This window comes from Anopheles nili, chromosome 2, assembly GCF_943737925.1.
Source record: "Anopheles nili chromosome 2, idAnoNiliSN_F5_01, whole genome shotgun sequence".
Classification (NCBI taxonomy): Eukaryota; Metazoa; Arthropoda; class Insecta; order Diptera; family Culicidae; genus Anopheles; species Anopheles nili.
Window position 1 is genome coordinate 38,133,324 of NC_071291.1, and position 24,893 is coordinate 38,158,216.

Below are 24,893 nucleotides of genomic sequence, written 5' to 3' on the forward strand. Positions count from 1 at the left end.
ATATCTTCGCTGCACTTTATCATCTTTGACAGATTATTTCAAGACATAATATTTAAAATTTTTGTGAATTAAATTATGTACAATGTAATTCAATGTTTTTATTGAGATTTTCTTTTGTTAATAATTTGCTGGTTAAATTAAATTCAAACCACTGTCAAATGAACTGCCCACATGTACATGTAGTGTTTGCCGGTTGCATAAACAAACCATTTTGTTGTTGTTCATTTCAAAGTAAATGCTAAATATTCTTTAACCAGTTCGAAACATGCTTAAATCGAGCATTTCGCTAATGGTTCATAAGCGGTTATTATCGTCGGCGCTCTACTTAACCGGCGATAAAGCGCGGGAACAATTTGCCGTCTTAGTGCCATATCTCGATTTCGATCACAAATTGGGTGATTTCGAACGTTTGAAACAAAATGTACGGCTTAGGAAACACCCACTGGATTGCGATAATCTTCAACAACAGTGGCAATTGTACCGAGACGTAGAAAGACGTAAAAAAGATATTGAACAGTGTCGCATAGACCTCCAGAAACAGATCCAACAGTCGACCTGCAAGGAAGAGCAGAAGCAGCTTAAAGCGCGCGCCGTTCTTGCTCGTGATGATTTGAAAATGTTGAAAGAACACAGCTACAAAGTGGCCGATGCGTTCATTGCCAACAGTTTCCTAACCATTCCTAATGATCTACACGAACGGACTCCAGAAAACGAGCAAAAATGCATCTATGAAAGACCAGCATGTGAGAGGAAAAGTAGAGAAAACGCCAATAGAACTGCCCTAGAGCAACAACTTGAACAATTCAGCAACAATTGTTTGTACATGACCGGAGATGCCGCCTGGATGGACCTGCGATTACCGATGAAATGTTCTGAAACGTTCCGGAAAGAGAATTTCATCGTCTTCAGCAATCCGGACTTTGTGCGGAGCTTCCTTGTTGAGGCAGCCATGGTCAGCAAGGAGTCTCTGTTTCTCGTAAAGGAAGATGCCGAACCAGAAGATAAAGTGAACCTTCTGCATTTATGTGGTGGTGGCACCTTGCTCAGCTTTTTAGGTTACTTCACCAAACTAGCAGTGTTTCCTTCCGCTCTGCCCTTGCGATTGATTGCTAACGGAAAGCAATACGAGTTCAATGGGCCACAGTCGAACGAAGTGCATCTGTTTGGAGCCTCTAGAACAGCGAAAGAAGCAGAGGAGATGTTTGACAGTGTTATTCTCTCCTATAGGCAGTTCTATGATCAGCTGCCTGTCGGTTATCGGATTGTTCAAGTACCAGCATGCGATCTTCGCCCCGTCGAAGCAATGCGCGTCGATATTGAGTTATTTGCTGATAGGAAACAGCAATATGTTAAGGTTGGAGAACTGGTTTACTATTCAGATTTTATCAGTAAACGAATCGCATTTATCTATCAAGAAGGCAAAACGCAACGTTTTCCACACCTAGTGGCAGGGACAGTAATGCGTTCGCTTGATTTGATCAAGCTGCTACTAGATAATGGTGTACAGTTCAAAGATCTTTCTCTACATGATGCTTACGAAAAGCAATAAAATCTTATCCAACTCGTTGCTGATTCCTGGGTTTGGGATACTTCGATTCCTTCGCCTTAGAGCACATTGCCAAAGCCTAAGATGCCAGCATTTTTGAATAAATGTAACTGTAAAAATGCTTTGTTTCGTAAAATTACACATATACCCTTGTTTGTTTTTCAATATTATCACCTTCAACTCGAACCCGTTAAGTAATCTATATTTTAAAAATCAATAACACTTATAACAATGTATATATGTACTACCCAACAAACACTATTTAGCATCATTATAAATAACATGAATATAACGATTCGTTTCCGTGAGTCTTCTATCCACCGCACTGATATGGCTCCTGTATGCTAGGCAAAGAACCCGGAAGACCTTCGGTTGACCATATTTGAACGGTATTATTAGATGCCAGCAGCAAAAGGTGTTGATACTTCGAAAACAGGGCGCTATCAAAACGTAAAACGAGTGTTAATATATAGAGCACATTTAGCCATAATACGGTACATACCACTTAATACCATTCGTTTCGACATTAACTTCTCGTAGCAGCGCCAGATTCCAGCTGGAGTAGAACCGCACAATGCCACTCTCGCAGGCCACAACGATGCAATTGACTCCGCATCCCTCCTTGATGGAAGAATACGTTACAGCCTGAATAGGGCTCTCTAGAAACACGTGCTCCACATACTGTGCATTTATCGTGTACAGGCGAAGCTGGTCATGGCGGTTTGTGGCCATGGTTATATTCACATAATCAACATTATAATTCTCCGTCACCTCGAAGCTGTCGTCCTCTTCGACCAACGTTGCGCTAGACCAGGAGTCTCTCGCTCCACCAAACCGTGCTGAGTCGATATGCCGAGTGGAGTGCACGAGCACAATATCGCCCATTGTTGGACTGATGGCAACATGGCTTATCATCGAATGGAGCATGTTGACCGGTCTTGGGATTTCGCGAACGTACGTCAAGCTGTTCACATCCCAAATGGAGGCGCAACCATCTATCGAAACACTGACCGCAATTTTGTACTCCATCGAAATCTGAATTGCACCTATCGGAGCACGGTGCTTCAGCAGTTGTATCGGATAGCTCCATTCGAGCTGGTCATCATTAGGTGCACGTTGGTTCTGCTGCTCTTGCTGGTGCTGTTCGTCGGGATCAATTTCCAGTCGGCGTCGTAGATTTGCACTTTTCCGATCGATCCACCGACGGAAAGAGCTGGATCGTGATCGTGACATCATCGTGATCGTTGGCTGCATGTTTTGGTTGAAAAAGGACACCCGCCGCCTGCGTGATCGCTGTTGAAATACTACGATACGTCCGGAACGGTGCCCGAAAAAGATGCTGGAACAATTTGGATCCGTACCACATGTGGTAATAGGATCACTGGCGAAGCTATAGAATAACTCGCGAGGTCGTTCGGATGGTCCATTTTCCTGTAGCAATCGAATTCTCAGTCGATCGTCTGTTTCGCCCCAATTGATGGCGTAGTGTTTCTTCGTGCTTCCATTGACTTCGTTCGTGGCTGAACAAAACACATTCATTTTCTCGGGTAACACAAACACCTTGTCTCCTTCGAGAGTTGGGATCAGCGTCGTGGCTGGGAGTATGCCTCTTTCGACCATAGCACCTTCTGCGGGTTCTTTCCAAGGATTGTTCCATGTATCAACGAGCTTCGGATTAGGCAGCATAGGACTTCCACAATACAATCCCCAACGTAGTCCGACGACACTTTCCAGCACTTTGGGAGGGTTTGCTATGAGTGGATTCGTTGCCGGTGGCGGATGCGCAGTATCAAACAAACGACGTGGCATTTGCCCGTATGTTTTGACCATTGTTTCGAGGGCAAGCTTCATTACCGGATCGTCAATGTCGGCCGCCGTAAAATCACAATAGGTAGCCGGATGAAACACGTTTATCGCATCGATCGCGGCCTGGCCCGTTTGCTTGTAACCAAAAATTAGATCAATCCAATGACTCAACTGACGCCGGACGATATTTGCTTCCAGTGCTTGCCGGTGGATTAGCACGAATAGACGGGCCGAGCCGTTACACCAACTGGGCAACTCTACATGATTCACTGGCTCTCCAGACTGACGCATACCGAAGTCGAAACCCTCCTGATTCTCGAGGAATTCGGGAAAAGTGAAAAACTCAGGTATCAGTTCCTTCACGTCCGTTGGCGAATCCTTGCTTGCCAGATTCCATGTCGTCTGCAGCGAGTGAAAAGTACGGTCAGGTATATCGAAACTATCGTCCTGGTACTGCAAAAACAACGAAGTAAAGGGAAGCACTCGCACCAGGAAATGCAATACCGTGCCGGAATTGGAATAGTGCGAACTATAATGGTATGGCTGGATCTTTCGTCGGCCACCATTTGGATCTCCGCTTTCGGCTTGCCGAAGGTGATTGTAGTTATTTATGTAATGTTTCTCCAGTTCACGGTGCTGCACGGATATCGGCTTCTCCAGTAGACGGAAACTACGCTCCGCTAGCAGATCAAGTATTCTCGTATCATAGTTTGCCAGCACCCACGGAAATACGGGATACTGCATAAGATCGTGGTACGTGCGGCCAGAAATTTGATTCAACAGTATTAAATACTCCCAGTTCGATAGCGCTCCTTCACGCCACTGCTGGGTGTAGTAATCTAACTCTTGGCGTCCGCACCGCACAACTAGATCGTGAAAGAATCCTTCAAACGTCTCCCGATCGCTAGAATCTCGTTCAAAAACTATAAAAATTGATTTCCCGCTCTTGAAAAACACCTCCACGGCCGATTCCTGATGTTCAAACCGCTTCGTCCATATCTTAGTAATATCGTGCAGATCGTATACCTCCAATTCGCTGGAGGGTTCGTAAGGCTTCAGCACCAGCTCCGTGCTCGTTATTATACACTCGCACTCCAGTTCGCAACTTGGTGACGTTTTACGCACCGTAAAAGTGTACAGTACCTGGTCTTCGACTGAATACTCATGCCGATAATCGTTCGGAAAGAGATACGCCAACAGGGATGTTCGTTCACTGTCGTCTTCCTTCCCATCGCTCTTTTCTGGCTGCGCTTCCTTCAGCAAAAACCGACGATCTATAGTGAGTTGGCAGCGGCGCATTCGTTTCAATGCCATATCCGGTCCGTATGTATCGTCCAATTCCCAAGAACTCGGATAAAAAAGGTTATTATACCACGGGGCATCCTCGTGCGTGAACCGTCCAACTAATTGACGCCACTGGTCGTAGAATCGGTAATCGTTATCCTTGCGCAGCTGTATGATAAGTTCCTTTCGGAGTCGATTTTGTTTTTCGACGCTATTTCTCGTAATTTGCATTGCTGCTACCGTGCACGAATGTATCAGTTTTTCTTGTCGAGCAATCGATTTCATAATCGTTTGCTCTTGATCATTCATACTGATCGTGCGTAAGTACTCAAAGTCTTTCAACGTTTGTGTCAAGTTCCAACTGGCACCGTGCGATAAGCCTCCATCGATGGACTGGTAGAAGGTATTTACCAGCCGAAGATCCTCAAGCGGAATGTGTTTTTGATTCAGCAGCAGGATACTCTGAACGAAGACTTTCAGCATTTTAACGTCGCAAATAGCCGTCAGATGGTTTCCGCCACCTTCCAGATATTGGCCGAGCTGCCGGATGGTGTACAACTTAAGCCGAATGGGACGTTTCGGTAGAAGACACCAAAGGATAATGTTGCCTCCGCGCGGATTGCCATTTAATGTACGATTCATCAGGTGGCGTATAAGCGCCATTTCTGGATCCGATAAATCGACCTCCGGATCACTGTTAGTTACAAATTGCACCGCCTTATCATGCAGTCTATTGAAGCGTGCCTTTATCTCGGTTTTTGAAAGATCACACCCAGCCAGTTCAACGGCGAAAGCTATCGGAAGAGAACGAAATTGAACAAGTTATTTATTGCGAAAGCAAAGCCATACAGCGTAACTTATGAAGTGATTGTGACTTACAACTGTTCTTGTTTCCAATAATTGACTGCTTTGGGCGAAAGATAAAAAATTGCAACACATTGCGAAGCAACGCGGCCTGAAGATCACGCACCGCTTTCGTTACACGGTCGCTCTTATGTTTCTGTGCCAATGTCAGTCCGTTTAGCAAATCCCAGAAAGGCTGAAAACATAGTTCAAAAACCAATAAATGAATCGCTTCATTCTCGCGCCACCAATCACTTACATTCGCAAAACTGCTCAGTATCATCAGGTGAGAAAAGCTGCTCATAAATTCCAACAAATACATCTGGCTTTCCTTTTGTACATGTTCCTCCTTTTCGTTCATCTTAACAGTCGTTTTAGCCAGCGCCCATACCAGCCCATTATCGATCATGTGTTGTCCCGCCCGTCGACGATGCTTCGTACAAACGTACTCAATAACGTGCAGAACGCAACGAAACAACGTTGGATCTACGTGCGCTTGGATGAGAATTGCGATGAGCACATTGAGACCATTTTCACGTAGTACCTCTACTGAGCCATCCTGCAACAGCGTCGCCAAAGGATGGTCTTCACCACGGTCCATCACCAGTGGAGTGTGCGATTTCGTTATCCATCGATAGCAGCTACTCAGCAGATCGCCGTTGACGCTGTGCGCTCCGATTTGGTTGGCTAAATGATACCAAAATACCTTCGACTGCTCCTCGCTGTACTGCTGCAACAAGGAACCGGTGCCGGTGCGCTCGTTTACCTCACCGACATTGGATCGTGCACTATCAACCCGGTCATCGATCACCGCCACCAGGTTGAGCAGCATCGTCCGAATGCGGATGTTGCCATTGTTTGCTAGTATTAGCAGGGTTTCAAGGATGCGATTTTCTCCGCTCAAAAACTTGCGCGCTTCACTGTCCGGCAGGATGAGCAGAAAATCACACATCACGCGAAGAAAACTTTCTTGCAAGAAATCGTTCCCGGTAGCGAAGTAATTTTGTTCGAAAAATTTATACTTCACAGCTGCCGTGGTTGCGGACGATAAGGAAGATGAAACGCTTTGCGCTTGTTGCTGGTGCTGATGGTGACCGGTAATGCGATTAAGATCATTCCGAGCACCATGAGACGCTCGCGGCGTACCATGTGGCGTCCGAGGTGAACCGAACTGTTTCCGCTTGCATCCTGCAGAAGATGATCGTATGTTCGGAGTACTCTTCAGCCTTCGTAACATCCGCTTGCTGCTTCCTCGGTCGATGCTGTCGAGTAAGCTTTTTCTGCGCACTTTGCCCTTGGCAAGGGCTTTGTTCAGTTTCTCGTAGTACTCCTCGGTTACACCATCCGGTGAGTTGAGTTTCGGACTTTTGGGCAAAATCGGAGCAGTCGGGCTACGGTTCTTTTCATCGGTCGACACGATAGTGCCGGTGCTGGAATTAGCATTCGTCGAAGAGGATTGGCTCGCATCGATGATGAAACTAGTAGTTGCTGAATCGAGAGAACTTCCTGTTGACACGCCAGCGGAGGCTATCGTTAAAGGAAGGATTTTCCGCAGCTGCGATTGCGAACGTAGGCGTCGATCGCGTAACTGCATTTTTGGCGTTGCAACACCACTGCTGGTTCCACTGTTACTCGTAGTCGTCTTTTCACTACGCTTTCCACTGCTTCCGAACTGCTGAGGGCTTATGTTGAAGTAAAACTTCTGCCGATCGTGCGTCACGTAGCTGTCCGTCGGTTTATGCATCAAAAGAAGCAGCTCCATGATTTCGTTCAGCAGCGCGACCTTCGGTGGTGTTGGCGAAAGGATTGCAATCAACGACACGAGCAGGTCCGCAGCTTTGCGCGAAATTTTCACCGTTTTTGCAGGAATGACAAAATTAACCCGACAAAAGTCGATCAGTGCAGGAACGAGCGAGGCATCTTGCAGGCGGTGGCAGTTGTACATCATACCGGGGTGTTTGTCCCGCGTTGCGGTGGCCAGGGTCGTCAGCAGCAGATCGAGCACCTCTTCGGACTGCTCGATCCAGATGTGAAAATTTTCCAAGAGAAACGTTATCATACCAGGATAGCGAATGCGGGCAATCGAAGACGTCAGCACACGATATTGATCATCACGCTTTGCCACGATCGGTTGATCGAATGCCACTTCCAACAGGGTGGTCAGCAGACCGATGTCTTTGTGACACTTTTTGCTCTTTAACACTATGCCGATTAATTCGAGGTAGTTGCACTGGACAAATTCGTTGAAAAATTCATTATTGGAATGTGCGACGCGCAGTAAAAGTTTCAGCGCCGCAACGTGTAGCGTCGCGTCCTCGCTGATTTCCACCACTCGGGCGAAACAAATGAGCATGATAGGCACACCGCCAGCGGCAAGCAACGAGCTTTGGAGAGATTCATTTTCTGTGAGCCGCAGTTTCCCACCGAACGTCATAAGCCCGATGTTCTGATGGCGTCCGATAAATGTGTCCATTCTACTTGCGGCCAGGAATCCAAGGTGTGTTTTTTCGAGCAATTGCAGCGATGCCACCGTCCGCAGGTCATCGGTGGACAGCTTTGAGAGATTCAAGGAACCATAGTTCGGTATCATATGGCCACTAGCGAAGGCCAAAAAGTTTGTCACATTAGGTCCGATGGCATAGAGATTTGCCAATGCCGCTTCGTCGGTGATACATCTATTAAATACATGAACCACACTCAACCCATAACTCACCGAGCAATCCTTTTCCTCGTTCGCCCGGTGGCCGACGGAAAGGAACGTTAGGTCCGTATCTATGTGTATCTTGCAGGCGTTCGGCAGCGACAACTGTGTCAACTGCTGCACGCCATCGTGTGAAATCGTCACGTGAATCGATTCGTCTAACTGACGCACCGCTAGGGTCAACATCGTCCAACACCCATCGGTAAAGTACCAATCCGATCCGATGGCACACTGGCGATAATGTGCGTCCAACGAGGCGTTAAAACGAGATGTGATGCGCTGATCTGTCGATGATTTCCGTCCTGCGGGAAGCTGCATGAAGCAATAAACACACTGTGCTCCCGGAGTGTCTAGCATGAACGTTTGCGTGCAGGCATCAGTTGTACCACGCATGAGGTGCTTATACATCCACAAATGCTTCATTTCTTTGGCGCAGTTGTCACAGCACTGCGACAAAACGACCGCCTCTCTAAGATAATCATTCGTGTTTTCTGGTGTCAGCAGACGATCCGGTTTACTAAAACGCATCACCAGTTGGCGCTGGGAGTTGAAGTATAGCGCCAGCATTTGTTTTTCACTTCCCACGGACAATAGATGTGTATGCTCCGTTTGTTGGACGTCCGCAAGCTGCTCCACGCGCACCCAGAGTGAAACGGTGAATCCGTTTCCGTGCCAGGGATAAAAATTTGCATAATTTAAGGGTACTATCGTACCAGCATCCGCCAGTCCTGTGCGTTCGTTGAAATACAAATGGTGCTCTCGTAAGAAGGTGATTTTCTTTGCCAGTAGTGCATCACATGTGGCAGAAAATGTACGGTCACGTTGCACCGCTGGATAGTGCAAGCATTGGTAGCACTCCAAACCCAGCCCAGCCTCGAACAGGTTTGTCAGTTTCGTGAGGATCAACTGAACCGGTGGATCTTTGTGGCCCAAGATTTGCATGAACTTTACCAGCACATCGGAATCCTCCAGATCGACAATCAAGTCCAAGATGGATGATTGCAGCTCCTTCAGTCTGCTGTCGTTTGTGTGTAGCACTTTTGCGAAGCCTCTTATTAGATACAGCGATCCACCGAGATGGTTACGGATTATGTTCAATTTAACGATCATCTGCGCCAATACTGGACACCAATGTTCTGGGCGCTCGACACAACGGTTCGACAATTCCACCAGAATCTCAGTCACAATGGTGCAAATTTGTTCACTCACCGAGCGGACCGTGTTGCAGACTTTCACACGACTTTTGACGTCTTTCTTTGCGAGTTGCACTTGAGGAGAGTGCACCTCAATTTCCACGTCTCCTTCATAACCGTCGTCTCGAGCCGTTGTATAGGACTCATCCGTGGAGCTAAAATCGTCCTGATTGGCTTCTTCCTCGCGGTATGGAGCGGACATCCGATCCAATTCGTCCTCGTACGTTTGGGTGATGCCAAAATTGCCATGCTCTCCTTCCAAATAGCTATCCAGGTTCATGGAATACGGCACTGGGATTGATTCTTTTCGCATTTCGGCAACCTTTAACAATGCATGAAGCACGTTTATTACATTATTGGCGGCGTTAGGACAATCCCAATCTCTGATGGCACAGCTCAGCAACAGTTTTTTCAGTTCGAACAATGCCACTTGCATTGTGTTGACTGTAATAAAAACGGAAACAATTCGTGTATGTAATACTTCGCGTACAAGATGCAATGAAATGTATCGAAACGATCAACTGCAGGGAGACCCAGCAAAGTGCGTGTGTGTGCGGCACTAGTTTGGCTTCAGGGCAGTACACCGATTGGACGGATACGAAGCAACCGATGCCGTACACGAGTGGAAATAGAAAAACAACACGAAAAACATGTCGACCCGGATCGAATTGCATCCGACACACTTACCACCCTGCCAAACGGTCAATTACTCACCTAACTCCGATTTACAGCTTTCATATTCCACAACCGCTGCGTTTATAAGCAACTGCATCGAGGTCATGATGGCTTCGAAGAGATTTATCAATTTTTTCCTCACTGCCGGATTGGCGTGGCTCGTGAGTAGCTTTCTGGCATCATTTGGAAGCGCCAGATAGTGATGCGTTGCGGCAGAAGGTTCACGATGCTTGGAACCTACTAAGTAATCGTCCATCAAACTACTGAGAATATGCCGTATGTTGAAGAGCTCGGAAAGAGACCATTTCTTTTCCAGCTTATTGTTTTCAGCAGTCGATGATCTGTTGTACTCGTAATTGTTTTGCCATACTCCTGTAGCAATTGTTGCGAAACGAAGCTCGTGCAAGAACGAAAAATCGCTCTCCTCGTCCGGTGCAACCAAAGTAGTATTCAATTTGATATGCGACGCCATCTTGTCTTCATCGGTTGCACTGTAGTACAAGCTAGTGCTAGATAAGGATCCATCGATAAGTTGATCATTGAAATGGAAAATGTCTAACACACTTCGTCTTTCCGGTTCGACGCTACTCATTTCGCTGGCAGTTGCCAACTTAAATGAAGAGTCGTCAGTAAACGTGAACAAATCATACGGAGCTTGCGGATTGTTGCTGTAAAGACAGATGCTGGCTAGGTTGTACGACAGTTTCAGAAATTGTTGCACGCCCTTTACACCATCATATCGCTGCAAAAATAGCGTTCGAAAATGGTCACTCTCTTTCAATAATTGGCGCACCGTTTTCCAAAGCTCTATGTACAACAGGAGCTTAGTGTCCAATGATTCTACTTGGTGCTTGCTTTCCGCCGTCGATGTTTTCTTCAAGAACTTGAGTGATAATCCAGTTTCACTACCAATTTCCGCCAATAATATCTCCCCGATGTACGATGTTAATCCATCTGAGATGTCCAGCAGTATTTCAGATAGTATGGTTTGTTGGGAACTTCCTCGAACGCCTGTAATCATAATCTCGTGCATGTTGTGTATGAATTCAACCCTTCCGCTTAGCGCACGTAACAGTTCGAAGTTCTCCTCTCGATAGAATTGCTCGATCATTCGTCGATCATCCTCGACAACAACGCGACATATGATCAAAAGGCCTGCATTCACAATTTCCTTTCCACTATCACCTACAGCTGACGAAGCGTCGCTAAATGATGAGGACTCGGTGTGCAGTAGTTCTAACACCAAATCTTGTAGCAAAAACGAGCGCAGTCGAAAGGGTACATTTCGCGCAATATCCAGTAGATACCGCAGAAACATTGGCATGCGGGTTCGGTTCTCCGCCCGGTTGAACTCACAAAATACCTCCCGATGGGTGCGCGTAAACTGTTCGTAAAACGTATTTGCTGATCGGTCTGATTCGCATGTTTCGCATTGGGATCGATGAAAGATGGCCTGGACTACGCAGCGACTGATAAAGTTTAACCTAACCTTAGGTATCACTTCGTCATTGGACAGTTTCAGCAGCACCTCCATTGTGTGCACGTTCGTATTGCAACAGCAAAGTTGATACATTTTAAAAAAGCTCACCATCAACCTCTGGTCCGAGTGTTTTACCAATGGAAACAGATTCAGTAGGAGATTCTCTAATGCGCATACGTATCCGTTCCGTGTCTCCTGACGAGAGTGATGCAACCGAAAACGTGTTTTGCGCGATTTTTTACAGTTCGTTCGAGAGGGCGACAGCCCAAAAATAAAGTTCTGTTGCAGTTTCAACAGGATCTCGATCAGACGGGATGCACAACTTAGCGTTGTCTCGCTCCAAAGTTTATCACTATGGATTGCTCTTGTCTCGGAGGGTACCGTCAACTGTAAAAAACTGTACGTATGTTTAACAAGCTCTAGGTTGCTTTCGAGAAGCTTAAACAGCGACATAAATAGCTGCTCACTGACTAGGTTATCGCAGAAGTGTAGAAACGACTGGTTAATCGTAGATATGATCGTGAAAATTAGATTGTACATAAACTCGAGCGATAGCGTGTCGTTTGGGCGTACGCCGATTTCATTCTGAAGTAGTGTTACCAGATCGGAAGCCACCATTCGAAGGTTAAAATCATTAATGTCAAGAGACTCGAGAAAGAACATGTTATTCAGACAAAGCATCAGGAGACCCAGCAATTTGTTCCTGATAATAAGACGATTTTCAGCGCTTTCCTCTAGTTGCTCCTGCCGTTTCAATTGTTCCAATGCAACGCGCAAACAAGAGATGGTTACAGAATTTTCGTCGATTGTCAGTATGTTTTCATGCACGACTAAGCTCTCCAATAAATTCAAAACGGTCAGCGTGAACTGATCTTGGGAAAGCGTTGTCACATCGCCAGCAGAGCTGTTAGACAAATATTGTGCTGCCTTTGAATAGTACGTGGTGGCTGCGACAAACTTGGGGCCGCTCAGCTGACGAACTAACGACACTGACGAGCCGCTTAGCGATTCCGATGGAAGTATTGTTCGTAGCAAGGCGTTAGAAGTTGCACCGTTCTGAACACCACGTTTAACGCTCTCACGCTGCCATTCGTTATTGTATACGCGCATCTGAAGAACATTTCTGACAAACTCCGTGTAACCGGGTTCCAACTGAAGTGATATGGCGTTCGAACCAGATTCCTTGTTCCATTTTGTTGTGGGCAATATACGTACCAGCACAGCTGTAATTTCACGACTGTTTGCTATGTCCTGTAATGGCGAGAAAATATAAAGAAATATATATACTATGTTTAACTCAATTAAATACATACTTTGGCTCCAATGTTAGATAACGTTTGCAACAATAAACCTCCAATTCCATGAAGAAAAAAATTCTTTAACCACTGGCAACGTGTTTCACTAGTATCTGCATGTAGCCGTAAAGTATCCTTGAAAGAATATTGAAATGAATTAGAAAAAACATTTAGTAAATGTCTTGCAAAAAATCTTAAAATTTGTTTAAATTTCACAAATCTGCAGTAAATACTCGCATATTCCACGGGCATACCTCTTGCGAGCTGCTAGTAAACTTTTCAGCATCCTCCCGATCATCATCCTGACTATCAACGCTCGCAATCGTGACAGTAGAAGAAGGGTTGTTGCTCGTCTCGGCCGTTTGCGTTGTTGAATCAGCTCGATTACTCCGTTTAACGGCGGGATCGCATATCTCGTATATCAACAGTAGGAGCTGCCGCGATAAGGCTGACGAAATGTTCTCGTACCGGCTACGGCGGGAGATCAATAGATGCGAGCGTTGTATAATAAAAAAGAAACATAAAATTAGATTAGAAACGTGGTTCCAATCCAATGAATTAAAACATCTCTTTTCCGACGACTTATCTACAAACTTTGGTTAAGCCAGAGTAACTACTACCGAAAAATGATAAGCAAACTGGCTGACTGCCCCATTTCCGTTCTACGGTACTTACTTCAGTCTGTCGAGTTTCACGCGTTCATCTTCGCTGAGCTGGTTTAATCCTTCGAGAAACTGCTCTATGTGCGTCTTTCGCTGGAAATGAGGAAATGGCCATGTTTGAATTACCGCTGCACCTTCCGGTAGTTTCTCGCCTTACCTGGTAGACATCTGCTGATGAATGACAATCGCAAATTAGTGCCCACTGGTCGCACAACCGAGCGATGACTCGGTCGGATAATTCCGACTCCATGACCGTGGGAGATGCCGTTTGTTTAACATAAGGCGAGTTATATTGCAGTGTCCAGCGAGGGACCGAGCGCGCACCTTGAATCCCACGAATGGTAAATATGTTTGCCCGGAGCTGGCTTCCACACGACACTACACAAGGTCAATATTTATGGGAGCTACACTACTTTCTTGCAAACGATCTTCGCTTAGTGCCTCCTACCGCAATGTCGCAGATCACACTCAAGGACACATTTTGCCTGTCCATTGCGATATCATCGAACTGAACAATCCAAAACGGACAAAAATATGTCACCGACCGAAATAACTAAATAGTTCTCTATTTCACAATAATACTAGCTGCAACAACTAATCGGAAATTAGAAACTAAACAAGATTTGCCAAACTCAACCTACACCAAACCGCAATAGCCTTTGCAATGCAGTGCTGCTCATCGTAATCACCCGCGGTCACTGCACATAATCAGACGGACTGCGAGGCAGCTGGTGGTAGCTCGCGTTTTCGGTTTTCAAACAAAAGATACGCGCACAGTGCACTACATTATATTGCGTAGGATTGCCTGACCTCTCGCTCGGCTGTCGTCACAAGACGCGATGGTCGACGATCGCGCCCAGAAGGGTTGGCTAGCGGTGGGTGCGTGCGCCAAGGTAGGAAGACTTTGTTTTGATTTCGTTTCACCACACATTCGTTTCTTTTTGTGGCACGCACACCAACGTACCAACGAATCCACAAAGCACTTCCTTTATCGGTCGTTTAGAGCTTGCGTTCCAATTCTCAATGCTTCGAGTTTATGCCTTTGCAGGATTTTATACAGCTTTTTTTTTCAAAATAACTTACGAAAGATTACTGCTAGAACAGAAATTCTCAATTCAAGCCGAATAATATCCATCGGGCAAACACTACTGGAAATAGCTTTATATTTTAAGCATATATTTTTTAACGTTTCCATGTATGAAAGTTGTTTAGAGTTCCACCCGCTAATTTGCATTACAAATCTATTTTACAAGATCAATATCTGTTAACAAAAAACCGGACATAAAGATCGTCTAGCATAATTATGTTCATAAACGATCCATTCTGATGATCATCATTATAATTACATTTCCCATCCAAAGGCAATATGTTTCTTACATACGCTGCGAATTTTGATTGGCTGCAACTGAGCGTAAATTACCGTAAACCTTGCTAGCCGGTGAGCCAAGAATCAAATGGCTCAGCGCTCGTTTCGCGTGCTGAATGTACTTGTAACTGCCCATGATGTGAATCTTCGAATCCTGCAGTACGATGCGGGTCTTGGTTGTGTTTTCTACCGTAAACTTCGTCCGACCACCTTTTCCAGCAAGCCGTCCGATAGCACGGCTTAGATGATCTCCTTTCAGTGCTTTTACATCCGTCACGTCGAAAGTTTCGATGAACAGATCATCTAGACGTATCAGAGCCAACGCATCCTCGACTTCGAAACCAAGCGCAAACGCCCGCACGAAATCGGCCGCCTTCTGAAGGTGTGTTGGGTCCGATGTAGCTGGTGTAGCTTTTATTTCCACCTGTCACACGATAAAAGGGACATGAATTGTGTGAGCTGAACAAAACAAGTATCATTTTGTGCATCAATCATTGTAATAATCTTACCTGGCTCTGTTTTACGTTGTACCGGATCATCAGCGACAACTGCTCGACAACAGGCGTAAAAATTTTCATCCACTGTTCCTTGAGAGCTCCTTTGCTGGATTGGTCATGAAAAAGGATAGCATATTGTTAGTGCACCGGTAATAAAAAGCGTTTTGATATCCTTTCACTGAAAACGTGCATCACAAGTTTAATAGGACATACCGTGTGCGAGGAATGAAAACCTTCCGCGTTTCCTTTGCTTTCCTTTGAGCATTCGCTTTAGGAAGATTATCAGATACTGACTCCACATGGATGGGTTCAACTGCTACGTCGACGTCCATGATGCTTTACGGAGTGTTCTTTTAATCTCTTAGTTAATTTACACTACAACTTTTCTCTAAATATTTCCTCTTCGATGCCACGGCAAGCACATGCGTTTGGCCGTCACCTTTGACAGTTTGTTTGACAGTTCAGAAAATGCACCACCCCAAAACTCGAAACCACCCGTTGCCACCCCATGAGGACCTGTTTGTGCACAAACTTGATAAATAGGAACCACTAAAGAAGGGCACGCAAACGCGAAAAAGGTGGTGAAGGAGGGCAAAGTTGTTAAACAAGAAAGTGGAAAAAAACAAGTGCGCGTCGCTCGAGTGCAGTGCAATTGTCCCGTTGCAGCTCTTGCAGAGGAGATTCAAGAAAAGGTTTGCAAACATTCCTAAAGTTCGCCTGCAGCAAATTCGATGCTGTCATTTATGTTGCCTAGCTCACGATTTTGCAAAAGTTAAGTTAGTTTCATTTCTCACAACAGCGTTTCTTATCTCGACTCTCTAGATATCGGATTAGTTTGGTAGGAGGTTTCAACCAACGTGAATCACCATTAGTGTATGCCACGACGCGATGGAACTGGATAACATATTTTTGAACAAACTACCGATCGTGGCTGCCACAGGAAGCGAAGGTGGAACGTGGAACCATTACGCCTTCATCGAGAGCACCTGGGGTGAAAGGAAAATACTTCTGAAGATCATCGTTTTCAGTCCCCTGTATAACACACCCCTCAGCTTCTTATCTGAGATTGATCATGAGGTACTGCAGCAGACGGCCATACGGTTAGAACGTCCCTGGAACGAGTTCCTACAAGAGACGAAGGTGGCACTCTGTACCGAGGGCGGAGCAAATGGATTCAGCTATGCCGTTGAGGAGAACAATTTTGTATGGAGAAAGGTTATCGGTCCGGCAATTACCGTGACTTACGGTTCAGTCATTCTGTTGCGCTCCCAGTGTCTTCTGTCAGATGTGCTTTCCAACTCGATCGGAACACAGAACCGTCTACGGAACGACGTGCAGCTAAAGAACAAGGTGCTACATGAACTGAAGGAAGAGCACGAGGAGCTGCTTGATTTGCAGCGTCAGCAGGAAGAGGATAGCCGGCTGTACGAGATCGAGTTGATAACAAAATGTATCAGTATATTGAATGAGAAAAAGGAAGTGATCAATCACTTGAAGAAAAAGCTCATAGAGGACGAAGAAGAGCCAGAGGACGATGAACAGGAAGGAGATGAACGGACGGGTATCATTAATCCAGCTGTTGGTCAGTTTGAACGTCAGCTTAACAGAGATGAAGAACAAACGAGAACGTCTCCCGCACCGGACGCACTCACCGATTCGGAACCATTCATGGTGGACAGTGGTCCATTGGATCAGGAAGAACACGCAACGCTTCCAAAACGCACTAAATACACACCATCCCAGCGTAGTGCGACTGCTACTTCGGCCAGTAGTATAACGTCCACGATCACGCGAAAAGCAGCCATGCATGAGGAAGAAGATGCAGTTCCCAGAGAGACACATGATGGTCAGTTAGAAGATTTCTACAACAAGGACACGGAGGAACTGTTGCAACAAATTTAAGCAATTTACTAACATCGACAGAGTATCGGGCTCATTTAGATCTTTATCGGACGTTCGACGAAGGTGTGTGTGTGTGTAGTTTGAGTTTTTGTGTCTATTCATTTAACTGATAGAGCAAGCTTATTTTTTTCCGAAGTGCTGTTCAATATTTGGTACTATAATTCGGAAAGTTTCCTGTCCTTCGTACTATTAACCGATTTTACGTGTCGTAAATGAAACTGTGTGTCATAGTGCAATGATATAATTAGTGTAATAGGATTGTGCCAATAGCAAGAAAACGAAAATTGGAACTTACGATAGTACGAGCAATATAATTTATGATTCGTACTTCATTATATATCCATAAATATCTCTTTCGAGACTGCAAAACCTTCCATTCATCTTTTGTTCTCTACCCATGGCACATATCCAACTTCTAACTTCCTTCTTTTACGTTTCGACAAAGTCCAACAGAATTTATTGTTAAGATATACGTTAGAAATATCTTTCAAAGTAGTAATAAACTATTTATTATTTTATATCACCATTTGTGTTAAGCAGTGCATCACAAAATTTTGATAATAAAAATCATGAATTACCGTCAATATATACCAACTTTGATGACTTGCTTTTTGTTCATATGAGATCCCAAACCACAATAATTTCAAAGCCAGGCTCACCGATGCCTTTTTCATGACCAAGCCATTTCTTCTCTGATTCGTAGTACACTAATAGATTCGTATGTTATTAAAAAGTATTTCCACTTATCGCTTATCATTTAGATATTCTTCAGTTTGAATATAAAAAAATTGCATTAAACTTTAAAGTTAGATGACGAATTGAAAATAATTTCAAGATAGATTTGTTAGAAAAAAAGTAGCTTCTTAGAGCAGAAAAAAATTCTTTATTTAAAAAAAACTCGTAATTACTTTTCTATTATGTTATTGTTTAATGTTCATGCCAGTTTGTTGTACTAATTCCAGCACTTAGGCCTTCATTAGCCTGCATTGCTAAACGCTTATTTGCCATGGTTAAATAGGGCAATATTTGTTTATTCTTCCTTGCTCTCCTTTAATGCAAACGGAATAGTACTTTATTACAAACTACCATACCATGCACGGTGCCAAGCTTGTAATCTAATAAGGTGGTGCTTGGAGAAAAATCGAAGGCAATTGAGTACTTTGTTTATTATTTCTTGATAGCACTGGAACATGTCTTTCAAGGAAATATGTACTGTACTAGATTTCATATGAGAATATGTAAGTAACAGAAAGAAACAAAAAAAACGATCGGTACTATTGATCGTAATTTTTGCAAATCATTTGTTCTTTCCAGCGAATATTCCTCCAAAGATTTCAATATTTTCCAATTTCCGCTATTTATTATGTCTCTTTCTGTATGCTTGTATTTTTGTATGTGTGTTGTGTGTGGTGTTTATGGAGTTTGCTGTATGCACCTCATCGATGAAACGCTACAATCGAATTCTTGAATGCGTGGCTCATTGATACAGATTTAAAACTAACTCCCTTATCCACAAACGATGTCTCCGTTGCGTTATCGTACCACAGGTATCCGAAAAAATCATGCAGAATGCACTTAAGCATATGTTGACCTCTTTTAACCTTATGATATTTATACTTCTACATTCCTTTCACGCACTGCCCATCCCTCGATGCATAAAGGCATTCTACTCGCCTACACATTGCTATGCTTTTCGCTCTTTTGCTGCAGAGTACTACGCTCGTTTTATTTCTCCAAAAAAAAAACAAAAAAACATGTCGGTATTTCATATATAATAATTATAATAATAGTAGTCTATTAGCAAGAAGTGTGTGATACTGCAACCAGACACGTGAAAAAGATCGTAAAAGAAAACATATTACGATGCGCGTAGCGATACAACCGGCACTTCTTTGCTCCCGCAGATTGCGGTCGCATGTCCCAGTTTGAATTTTGGGAAAGGTGTGTTCCGGATAGTTGTTCTATGGTGTGTGGATGTGTTAGGTGACGATTACTTTAGCTGTTGCGCATCTTCCTACACTCAGGGTCTTTCTTCGGCTTCGCCCTCAATTCATGCTGTTGCTACCGCCATAGATGGCACGTAGCGCAAAGGGAAGGAGCATGGTGGTCGATCGATTGAGAGGATGAAAATCATAATAAGATTAACTGCTGACACGGAACAGTTTAGTGTTCAGCAACAGCCTGACTTTGCTTCCACATTGCGTCCCTTGTCGATCTTCACAGCACTTGGCGGATCTGCGGCACTGGACGGAGGTCCGACACGATTCTTAATTTCGGCGGCCATAGTCATGAATGCCTGCTCTACGTTGATTGCATTTTTTGCCGAAGTCTCCAGAAATGGAATTCCCAACTGATTCGCCAGTTCCTAAAAGTAAATGCCAAACGATAAAGACGTTATAAAAGTCATCGGTGAAAAATCGATTTTAAATATCGACATATTCATTATTTTTACGAAAATGTAGCGTAATTGTTTGCTCAATCATACTGAAACATAAACTAACCAAAATAGACTATATGATATGGTTCTTCTATTTAGATTGATTGTGATAATAGACAATATTTCTCACCATTGCCGTTGTGGTGTCGACACGCTTCTTCGTTTGCAGATCACACTTGTTGCCTACTAGCAGTTTGTTCACATTATCGCAAGCATAACGCTCGATTTCCTCCAGCCACTGCTTCACATTCTCGAACGAATCGTGATCAGTGCAATCATATACCACGATGATGCCATGCGCACCGCGGTAATACGACGACGTTATCGTGCGGAAGCGCTCCTGTCCTGCAGTATCCCACTGTAATGAATACGAGAAAACAGCATTACCAACTGCTCATCATGGTACATAAACAATTTTGTTCTTCAAACGTACAATTTGCAGTTTTATGGTTTTGCCATCCAGATCTATGGTTCGAATTTTCTGGAAATAAAAAACAAGGGACATAGTAACGAAATGTTGATTTTTCGAATTAGTTGCTATTATTGTAATCAGCAAATTTTGGTACTTACGAAATCCACACCAATTGTGCTGATGTAACTTTCCGTATATGTATCATCCTATTAGAGCATGATAATAAGATATGATCCATTAAATATTCAAGTTCAGCATACTACTTCCAAGATAAACATGTCCTACTTACGGCAAATCTTAGCAGAAGGCATGATTTTCCAACACCGGAGTCACCGATCAGCAGCAGTTTAAACAAGTAATCGCTAAAGAAAAGCCAGAAATGAAACGAATGACAGCCTAATGTTAGTTACTTGCAGTAGTCTGATGATAAAAAAAACTTTTCGAAACGCCCCTTATGATACAGCAGACAAACTATGAACAATGGTAAAACATGCTAATGTCAGCTCTTAGATATCAGTAACGTACATTGGAAACACGCTTTCGCAAAATGAAAATAAAGTTCCTATGAATCTAAAAAATATTTTATGAAAAGGCACAACACAACGCAGCTAATGGATGATCTCTTAACGCTTGAGATTAAAGTCCACCTGTCAGTTAAGTTGATGATCTTGCAATTCTTGTATTTAGTAAGACCTATGTTTATTTCGTCTTCCATTGATTCGTTCACTATCAGTCACATCCCTTTACTGGTGACTCATTGTACGAGGTCATCATAAAGCGAGAATTTAAACGAATATTCTTGCTTCTACTGAGTTGAACTCTTTGTATTCCTCGAACCTTAGCATATGCAGAAAAACGACTTCTTTAAGATCATCCTAGTAATGAAGTCTTCGAATAGTTATTAATTCTTGACTATTGACGGTCTGCTAAGGGTGAATTGAACAGAACCGAGGAGAAACAGGGTGTGTGCATGTTGTTTACTTCGTATATTCCATCTCTTTCAGTCTACCGTTTCAGCTCAGTGCTACATCAAGATCATTTAAACAATCAAACAAATAGCCTGCGATCCTTCAAAGCATTTGTTGGATACGATACCATTGTGCGTTTCTCTGATTTTCACTATTAGGATAAAGCACGCCATCTCTTTCCGCGGACTGATATAACGCGAATTAAAATCGATGAGCTATTGTGCATATTGCTTTCTCTGTCATACCCACTCATCTGGGGTGCGGGTGCTACCACCGTCGATGGTATTACGATGACGATGGCGATGACGGCGGCGACGACGACGACGAAAGCTCTACTTCGTCGTCATCCCGGTAGGCGAGGGCCGAGAAGGGGAGACGGAGGGAAGTTTAGAAAATGCCCACAGCGGAATATCTTCGTCATCGTCACCGCTCGTTCTTATCACCGTGAAACAAAACTCAACCGTATGCAAACGGAACGTTCTATGCGTTTCTTTCACCTTCCTTTTTTACTGTTGTAAGTAACGAGGATAGTTCTTTGTTCCCTTCTCCTGCCGCGGCACCCGCACAACGACTTGGGAACGTTCCCAATAGCAGCGATTGACGCAGTAGGCGACTCCGGAAATTTAACAATATCGAACAGCAACCTCATTTTACTGCACCGACTGTACTTTCTGACCACTTACTATTCGGGACTCATGGTCGATGCGGAAAACGTTTCCTTCACTCAGTTCCAGGGAAAAACTAGGCTCCACCAGCACAATGTAGGACTCGGGGTTGCTTCGATTGCAGTACCGATACTCTTTCCAGCACACCAAATTATCACGGTTGGATATCGCTAACGAATGGATTTCGCAGCGCCGTTAAACTTGGAAATGTGCAATAATATAACTATCACAATTCGGAATTCACTTTATACGTCTACTTTTTCTCGCAACGAGGAGAGGAGACGGACACCACAGCAAAATTGAATTGCTATGAAAAAGTACAACACTTCCAAGATTTCTGATTTTTTTTCTTCACTGCACTGACACATCATCCCGATCAGGCAGGGCTGAAAACCAAGGTTCTTGCAACAGGAGCGCAGGTGTACCCACTGCACTCGCCATATTGCGATATATTTGACACAAGAAATGAAATTTATTTTTAAATAATAAACTTTAAATTAGCTTCATAGTAGCATATTCAATCAAAAAGGTTTATTGGAAAACATTGTAATTGTATACACATTTCATGATACTATTGCTAAGATTTTAGCATATGAGGACATTAGTTTTTATCCATGTCGTTTAGTTTGAACGTAAGATGGAGATAAATAGATAACTTAATCTATACATAACGAATATGAATGATTGTGATTTGTTACCATGTAAAGAGGAATAAGCCAAAATAAATATGATTTTTCGTTTCATTTTAATGCATTTAGACCTAATTAAAACACATATAAATATGTTTTGCTATACACATCTTGAACTTTTGTTGACAAATGCGTTCGCCTTGTATCATTGCAACAAAAATTATCGACTTCCAGATAGGTTCGTTTTAGCAGAACAGTAGTTTACTGGGGAAAAACCTAAATATTATTCAAACTGAAAAGCCTGAATCTGTTAAAATGCTATCTCAATATGTGGAGGAACTCGAGCAGGTACAGTTACACGTGTATGAAATGTTTGAGTCGTATACTGATACTTTTGTCTATCGCATTTCAGGACCCATTTGAGGTTGAAGAGTTCATTGAGCGGTTGTGTTGGCGTACAAACAATGAAATCGGTTCAGATCAGTTTGATCCGGACTTGTTATATGAAACCTTTGTCGAAACAATAAAGGATATGAAAATTTTACAGGAGCGCCAACAGAGGAAATGCGATAAACTTGAGGAAACCCTGAAGGAAGAACAAGCGATTTTTGTGAAAGCGATTGATAAATTCGTTTCTAAACATCAGGTATCCGTGGATTACTTTCACCAGCTGGACGAAAAGATCAACTCAGTTGCCGGGAAAGTGATCCATCTTGGGGAGCAGCTTCAAAACGTAAATATGCCGCGCAGTCGTGCTGTCGAGGCGCAGCTGTTGCTGAACCACATGTCGGAATTTCTCACACCGGGACCTATCGTGAACGATATCTACAGCGATAAGAGCAAATTATACGAGGCGGCCGACATTATTCAGAAGTTGTTCCAAATATCGCAAGATCTTCCTGCGCAGCGGTTTGCAAATGCCAAGAAGAAAATCGAATCCAAGTATGACGATGTCGAGATGCAATTGATCGAAGAGTTTGCCACGGCTCAGAAGATGGAGAATATCGATCGGATGAAAGAGCTTTCCGATATCCTGTCTCAGTTTAAAGGATACACGCAAGTTATCGATGTTTACATCGAGCAAAGTCAGGCTACAACATACGGTGGTCGGGATGTGTTCGAGGGTATCGTGCCGTTGTGTCATAAACACTACAAAATCATACAGCAGGTTTTCAGTGCACCGGATAAAGTGATAAGTAAATTTATTTTGAACATTTACCAACTGAAAATCAATCAGTTCGTACAAACAAAACTAGACGATCGCAAGGATGAGAATAAGTATTTAAAAACGCTTTCGGAGTTGTATTCCCGTACAATGAAACTGAGCGATGAGCTGCAGGAGTTTTTCAAGGGCTCCGAAGACGATCTGTTGCAAAAGCTGACGGCCAACATATTTGATCGTCACCTTGCCACGTACATTGAGGTGGAACACCGTACCCTGGACGGGAAATGTCAAGTGGAGTTAAAAAAATTCTATGAAAACAAAAATCATCAAAAGAAGCAGATCGAACGTTTCCAGGAGTTAAGAAGGGACATGCAGGCGCTGATTGGTAGCCGAGCCAACATAAATATTGCCCAAATTGAAGACTACGGCGGTGAGACGTTTTTGTCAGAGGAGCTAGCAATTAATCTGTTGCAGCAATCTTCACACGCATTCGAACGATGTTGCCTGCTTTCAAAGGAAACAGATTTACCTAGAAATATTCTTAAGCTCACGGATATTCTGTTACGTCATTTGCTTCACGAGCATTGCGATTATGCGCTTGATCTTGGTTTGCAAGCGATACCGATTGCCGAATGCAAAAGCGTCCCACAAATATACTTCTTCGACGTTGCACAGAAATGCAACGCGATCGTCCATCTGCTGGAGAAGACGTACAACGCAAGCGTTATCCCGAATGTGATTGGCACCCCGCAGTATACGGATTGTATTCAGAAAAAGCGCTCCTACCTGGAGACGGTGGAGAATAAAATTGAAACCGGTCTTGAGCGTACATTGAATGCTATCTTCGGATGGGTGAAGACGTACCTTTCGAGTGAGCAGAAGAAGTCCGATTTCAAGCCGGATACGGATGTCGATACGGTTGCCTCGAATGCTTGTCTCGCGGTGGTGCAATATTTAAATCCATTGATCGGGCTCATCCAGAAGACGATCGATGGGGAAAATTTGGCAGCAATTTTAACTGAGTTTGGTATCCGTTACCACCGCGTGATATTTGAGCATTTGCAACAGTTCCAGTATAACACGGCTGGTGCAATGTGCGCCATTTGTGATGTGAACGAGTACCGAAAGAGCGCTCGAGTACTGCAGAGTCCGCTGGTAACGCAGTTATTCGACGTGCTGCATGCGCTTTGCAATTTATTGTTGGTTAAGCACGAAAACCTGCAGGAAGTGTGCGGCGGGGAAACGTTGAACTATCTAGATAAATCAGTGGTAATGAATTTTATTCAATTGCGAAGTGATTACAAAACCATTAAAATATCGAACTCCCTTAAGGGCATTTCGGATCAGCGAATGGTGTAAATCGGGTA

At 43.8% G+C, this 24,893-nt stretch overlaps 6 protein-coding genes across 7 annotated transcripts; 3 read left to right on the forward strand and 3 right to left on the reverse strand.

Annotated features, from left to right (window-relative positions):
• The first annotated feature begins 265 nt into the window (after positions 1–265).
• Positions 266–1,588, forward strand: LOC128720880 (serine--tRNA synthetase-like protein Slimp). Its single transcript, XM_053814578.1, has one exon. The coding sequence runs from the start codon at positions 266–268 to the stop codon at positions 1,547–1,549; it is 1,284 nt and encodes a 427-aa protein (XP_053670553.1). The 3' UTR covers positions 1,550–1,588.
• Positions 1,589–1,710: 122 nt separating this feature from the next.
• LOC128721170 (lysosomal-trafficking regulator) lies at positions 1,711–13,735 on the reverse strand. The gene is made up of 9 exons (XM_053814895.1): positions 13,643–13,735; positions 13,499–13,578; positions 13,078–13,294; positions 12,842–12,958; positions 10,088–12,779; positions 5,739–9,817; positions 5,516–5,675; positions 2,049–5,430; positions 1,711–1,986 (listed from the first exon to the last, which is right to left on the reverse strand). The coding sequence occupies exons 1-9, from the start codon at positions 13,733–13,735 to the stop codon at positions 1,860–1,862; spliced, it is 10,947 nt and encodes a 3,648-aa protein (XP_053670870.1). The 3' UTR covers positions 1,711–1,859.
• A 962-nt stretch (positions 13,736–14,697) lies between these two features.
• LOC128721172 (RNA-binding protein pno1) lies at positions 14,698–15,741 on the reverse strand. The gene is made up of 3 exons (XM_053814897.1): positions 15,562–15,741; positions 15,361–15,454; positions 14,698–15,275 (listed from the first exon to the last, which is right to left on the reverse strand). The coding sequence occupies exons 1-3, from the start codon at positions 15,678–15,680 to the stop codon at positions 14,859–14,861; spliced, it is 630 nt and encodes a 209-aa protein (XP_053670872.1). The 5' UTR covers positions 15,681–15,741; the 3' UTR covers positions 14,698–14,858.
• Positions 15,742–16,236: 495 nt separating this feature from the next.
• Positions 16,237–17,838, forward strand: LOC128721171 (uncharacterized). The gene has a single exon (XM_053814896.1). The coding sequence runs from the start codon at positions 16,237–16,239 to the stop codon at positions 17,248–17,250; it is 1,014 nt and encodes a 337-aa protein (XP_053670871.1). The 3' UTR covers positions 17,251–17,838.
• A 322-nt stretch (positions 17,839–18,160) lies between these two features.
• LOC128731659 (ras-related protein Rab-1A) lies at positions 18,161–22,324 on the reverse strand. 2 transcript variants are annotated; one of them, XM_053824792.1, is made up of 6 exons: positions 22,311–22,324; positions 20,389–20,461; positions 20,258–20,305; positions 20,121–20,168; positions 19,818–20,045; positions 18,161–19,615 (listed from the first exon to the last, which is right to left on the reverse strand). In XM_053824792.1, exons 1-6 carry the CDS (start codon positions 22,322–22,324, stop codon positions 19,421–19,423), a joined length of 606 nt encoding a protein of 201 aa, XP_053680767.1. In that variant the 3' UTR covers positions 18,161–19,420. The 2 variants fall into 2 exon arrangements, with proteins under 2 accessions (XP_053680767.1, XP_053680766.1); XM_053824791.1 differs by lacking the exon at positions 22,311–22,324 and adding an exon at positions 21,751–22,076.
• A 352-nt stretch (positions 22,325–22,676) lies between these two features.
• LOC128731658 (exocyst complex component 5) lies at positions 22,677–24,885 on the forward strand. The gene is made up of 2 exons (XM_053824790.1): positions 22,677–22,709; positions 22,774–24,885. The coding sequence occupies exons 1-2, from the start codon at positions 22,677–22,679 to the stop codon at positions 24,883–24,885; spliced, it is 2,145 nt and encodes a 714-aa protein (XP_053680765.1).
• The last annotated feature ends 8 nt before the right edge of the window (positions 24,886–24,893 follow it).